The sequence below is a fragment of the Zingiber officinale genome, chromosome 7A (assembly GCF_018446385.1).
Source record: "Zingiber officinale cultivar Zhangliang chromosome 7A, Zo_v1.1, whole genome shotgun sequence".
Taxonomy (NCBI): Eukaryota; Viridiplantae; Streptophyta; class Magnoliopsida; order Zingiberales; family Zingiberaceae; genus Zingiber; species Zingiber officinale.
In genome coordinates this window covers 99727530-99733062 of record NC_055998.1, presented here as the reverse complement: position 1 = coordinate 99733062, position 5533 = coordinate 99727530, and the positions used below count along the sequence as shown (strand labels likewise).

Below are 5533 nucleotides of genomic sequence, written 5' to 3'. Positions count from 1 at the left end.
GGAGGATTGTTGGAATTGTAAGATTGCAAACATAGTCACATATTAAAAATATAAGGGAAATATCATGAATTTATAAGAGAAAATACCAAAAATAATAAGTACACAAAATCTAAGACAAATGAAATAAAAATAATTTAATATTAAAATTGATTTTTTTTAAAAAAAAACTCTAGAAATAAATTTAAAATGTTAAAAAGAATGATCCCAAATTAAATGTCTAAGGCCCTTTAAATATGCTTCTATTATAAATTATTAAAATATGAAAACTACATCATCGTATATCTTATCTCAAGAAATTTATATATTGATAGTGTAGTATTTTATTTTTTTATTTTTTATTTTGAAAAAGATAGACGTATTGTCATTGAGTCATTCATTTAATTCCACGTGTAATATCGTCATTGCATTAAATACTATGATTAAAAATAATAGACCTCAATAGAATTGGGCCTTGGGCATAAGCCGGGCCTGTCTTAATTATTTAAGTTTAATCTTTGTTCAAATAAAGAAGATACATAGAACGAAGATGAAAATAAAAATTATAATTCTTTGCTGATCGCTAACTGTCCGCCATTTTCTGTACCAACAATGTGATTGGTTCAAGCATGGACCCGTGGGAATAACGTCCGGGGATGCTTTGAAGAGGGATGCGTTATGTTTTGCATATAACAATTAACAAACACACTTTTAAGTTTTAGCTACTTTTGGAAATAACTTCGAAATATGCGGGTTAGGAGTTCTATAATTGTGTTACTTGAGTCTCTCATGATGCCTCAAAACTCATATTTGACTTCTTTATTTATCAAATATTATATTATATTTATTTATTAAAATACTTTTCTCCTCTCCCTCCTTAAAAAAACAAAATTTAAAAAAAATCCATATCGAGCAGAAGAGGATGAAATATAAAATTATGACTAGACAACTGCTGACATCGCGAATGATCATAGTTAGATAGCCGTGAAATCACAACCAGTTAGTCATGAACTTATGGCCATGAATAATCAAGGTTTGACTACGAAATTATTGATGTTGTAAAATTATGACTGTTGTGAGTTCCTCATCAAAACCCATTGACTTTGAAATCACACTTTGTTTTTAATGGATAATTGATCTAAAATATTAAATTAATGAGTTGCTCATTATATGACCGTTTTCGATTTATTTTAATGATTGATGAAAAATATTAATAAGATTGGACTAGTCATTTCAAAATTAGTTGGCGTAAATTAAATATCTAATACTAACTAAAATTAATAATAAAACAAATAAATAAATTTAAAATCACTACTAGCAATCTTGGTCTAACTACAAAATCACGACCATCATGAGTTCTCTAAAGTTACCACAAGAGGAGAGGGTAAAAGATAGAAATTCATATTAGAAAAATGAAGTAATACGTGGAAGGCTATTTTGGAAAATTATAAGTATACTTTTTCGGAAGTAGATGATCCCTAGAAGTGTAATTTAGGTGACAAGTGCACAAGTTGTTAATGTGATAACAACAGAATGTGGAGTCATGGGTAGAGATCTTATGATCAAAATTTGATATGTTCGAGTATATCTTTCCTCATGTCTTGACCACCTACAGTAATGATTAATAGTCATCTGTGATTTACTTTCTCGTGTTGACTTAGAGATGAATTGACAGGAGCAAAATCGCCTTTTATCACATGAGATAGCTTACTTTAAACACATGTGCTACCCCCACAAGCTAGCATCTTAATTAGTTCCTACAATAACCAAGACCACGACTTCTGTTAATATCTGAGTGTGTAGTCATTAGGAGGATTAAGTTTAGCATCGGCCTAATTATACGAAAAGGATGATCATTTTGTTGTTTTTTGGGGTCTCCTAATACTGGAGTTGAGGTTCTTGAGTATCACCTCCAACTCTCAAGTTAGATTTACCAAGCAATCCAAACAAAGACCTAAAAGTGAAGGATACAGCTCAAAGTTTCCAGCTTGCTGCTATCTGCCGGATTAGATTGGTACCCTTGTGAAAGGAATAGTTGCTGGCGGTGGCGCTACACTTCACATCTACATGTTCTTTTATATTGACAAATCATTCAATGAAAAAAATGATTTGATTTTTTGTTTCAATACAAAGTTTGATGGATTTTTTTTTCTTCAGATGTCTAGATTTTACTCGACTACTAATCCTAAAGGTAGACAATTTCCCCCCTGCTATATCTACCGGATAAATCTGGACTATGCCACTTTCAAAATATTTATCTCTATTAAAATTCGAACTATCTACTTCTTATTTGTTTCTCTAAGTGCTTTACCACTCCACTGCATACACGGGGACAAATTTTATAATTATTGTGATATGCTCATGTCCCTCCAAACACTTGCTTAAACTGGACCCCTTTCAATTTCATTCGCTTTTTTGCAAACCTTTTGTTTTTTGTAGATACCTCACTTATTTTGCTTGCCTGCCTGTATTTGACAATGATAGCTAGCAAATTCATGCCTTCCACAACCTACCTGATAAAATTTTCAAGGTCCAGTGCCTTTCTACAGGCTGGCCCTGGAAGGGCGAAATGCAAGTGTGACTGGAAATATGCTTGGGACCTTATAAGCTCATGCCTGTTATCTTACTTTACTAATTTTTTTTAAATATATAATTCTATTCAATTCTTCGAACCGAATAATCTGGGAGATAACCGATCTGTGTGATCTTATAAAAATCTTCCACCGACTACCAGAACAAATAAAAAAAACGCTTGTGCAGATAGCCAACATTCTTATATCCATTTCGGGAGAGAAAAATCTCTCATAATATGTCGTGGCTCAAACTCAAACCTTAATTTTTGAGTATTCATTAGAAAACCTAATCATATACCATTATACCATTGTCTGGGGTTATCTTACTTTATTAATGCTTTTATTAATGTATTTATTTCACATGGCTTTCCTTTTATCTGAGTCATCAGGCTCCAGTTTCCTTTTTCTTTTTTGGACTACTAGCTTCATGTCAAACAAATGGAGTTGCAGAATGTTTGCTTGGACAAGATTCAGCACTTCAATTAAATCAATGATCTAAGATGAACAAATTTTCAGCAGGCAAACTGGATGCCAAAAGCATAATCAGGAAAGCATCAGCTCAAAACCAATTAAAAATATCCCTCTACAATCAGCATAACAAATCAAAGAGCTGTTACCTTCGGAACTGCAACCGGAAAATTTGAAATTTCGTCCATCCAGGGGTTCTTCTCCTTGCAAGGGTTCACTTTCTTCAATGCTTTCCACACGGCGCTGTTGCATTTGAAACCAGAGCCGAATGCGATTTGCCAAATCCTGTCTCCCTTCTTGATCCTCCCTTTCCCTTCGATGTAGGCCAGTTCGTACCAGAGCGAGCTGCTTGAGGTATTCCCGAACCTGTACAGTGTCATCCTCGAAGGCTCCATGTGCCAATCCGAAAGCTGAAGGTTCTTCTCCAATTCGTCCAGCACAGCCCTGCCACCGGCGTGAATGCAGAAATGCTCAAACGCCAGCTTGAAGTCAGGGATGTAAGGCTTAATCTTCATCTTCAACACTTTCTTGGCCACCAGCGTAGCAAAGAAGATCAATTGCTCAGACATGGGCAGCACCAGCGGTCCCAAGGTGGTGATGTTGGTTTTCAGGGCTTCGCCGGCGACGCCCATCAGATCTTTGGAGAGAGAGACGCCTATGTTTCCGTTGGCGTCCTCCTCCTGCGTCACGCAGCCGAAGCACTTGTCGTCCGCACCCTTGTGAGTGCGAACCGTGTCGACGAGTTGATACTTGGAGCGCCTCCGCTCCGACCTCTTGTTGGAGAGAAGAATGGCGGCGCCGCCCATCCGGAACAAGCAATTGGAGACGAGCTTGGAGCGATCGTTCCCGAAGTACCAATTCAAGGTGATGTTCTCCATGCTGATTACGAGGGCGTAGGAGTTGGGATGCACTTGGAGTAGGTTCTTGGCGAGATCGATGGAGATGAGCCCGGCGCTGCAGCCCATTCCTCCCAAATTGTAGCTAACGATGTTTCCCCTGAGCTTGTAATGGTTGACGACCATGGCGGACAGGGAGGGAGTAGGGTTGAACAAGCTACAGTTCACAACTAAGATCCCAATGTCCTTGGGTTTCACGTTGGTCTTGGCAAGGAGTTCATCGATGGCGCCGAACATGACATCCCTGGCCTCCTTCCTCGCTTCGGCCATGCAGGGATTGGGAGGAACACTGAGGACGGCATCGGGGAGGTAGGTGTTCTCGCCGAGGCCGGATCTCTCAAGGATCTTACGCTGGAACTCGAGGTTCTCTTCCGTGAACGATCCCGTGAGCGTGGATCGATCCAGGAAGAGCCTCCGGGAGCACTTCCGGCTGTCGTCGGGTTTGTAGCAAGCGAAGTCGAGGAGGTAGACAGGGCGGGGGCGGGTGAGGAAGTAGACGGTAGAGAGGAAGACGAGAAGGGTAGAGCAGACGACGACGGAAACGAGGTTGAAGCGGAGGTGGTCCCAGAGGTCGCGGAGGTCCGCGAGGGAGAAGGTCGAGAGCTGGGCGGCGACGATGAAGACGAGCGGGGTGAGGAAGAGGTACATGCCATGGGTGATCATGTAGTGATACCCGAGCTTGACGTATTTGAGTTTTACGGATTGTTTGAAGTCCGGGAGACCGGAGGAACGAGATCGGAGCGGCGAAGCGTCGCCGCTTCGCTCTGCCATGGTCGGAGCCGACGAGATGCGATTGGAAGACTAAAAAAAATGGATCTTAGACCTGAGAACAAAGATTCCCAATGAGATCAAAAACTCCTGAAAAACTGGCAATGAACAACACGAATCTGCCACAAACCCTAAAAATGCAGTTCAAACCATAGGAATTTCTCAATCGAACATTTAGATCTCGAGAAAATCTTCAAAGAAACTAAGAACACAATGGCAAAGAGGATAAAAAACCTAGGTACCAGTCACCCATAAACCATCGTTTTTTTTCCCTTTCAAATTGTGAGAGACATCCAAACTTTGCAGAAAAAGAACAAATGTACAATCAAAAAAACAAACCGAAAAAAACTTATCACATGTATCGAGATCGAAACATAAAGTGAACTACTTACTGAGGTCAGGCGAGAAAGAGATTGATCCGGAGGAGGAAGAGAGCACATTCGCAGACGAGAAGCGAGAGCACCGAGCCGAGAAAGGATCGATTATAAAGAAGACGAGTCCTCTGATCCTCTCTCCCTCGTTTTCTCTCTGGTTCAAAACCGACACTGTGTCGATTACCCGAGCGTCCACCTCTCTGTCACTGGGCTCTCTTGTGGGGCCACATGTAGTGCAGGGGCAAGGCAGAAACTGCCAGGTTTTCTGGGATGGCGTTGATAATGACCAATCTGATTGCAATATTAAACATATTTTTTTTCTTGACAAAAATTAAAAGGGTGACCGTTAATATATTTCACTGTATTTCTTATATTTAAAATATTATAAAAAAATTTCATTTAGCCATCTATAAGCATGTCTTCTTTCAATTTTTTTGATCATTACATTAATGGCTATCTATCTATGATTTATTTTCTT

At 39.5% G+C, this 5533-nt stretch overlaps 1 protein-coding gene across 1 annotated transcript; it reads right to left on the bottom strand.

Annotated features, from left to right (window-relative positions):
* Positions 1–3026: 3026 nt before the first annotated feature.
* On the bottom strand, positions 3027–5248 carry LOC122001895 (3-ketoacyl-CoA synthase 11-like). The gene is made up of 2 exons (XM_042556873.1): positions 5074–5248; positions 3027–4736 (listed from the first exon to the last, which is right to left on the bottom strand). Exon 2 carries the CDS (start codon positions 4682–4684, stop codon positions 3152–3154), a length of 1533 nt encoding a protein of 510 aa, XP_042412807.1. The 5' UTR covers positions 4685–4736; positions 5074–5248; the 3' UTR covers positions 3027–3151.
* Positions 5249–5533: the final 285 nt, after the last annotated feature.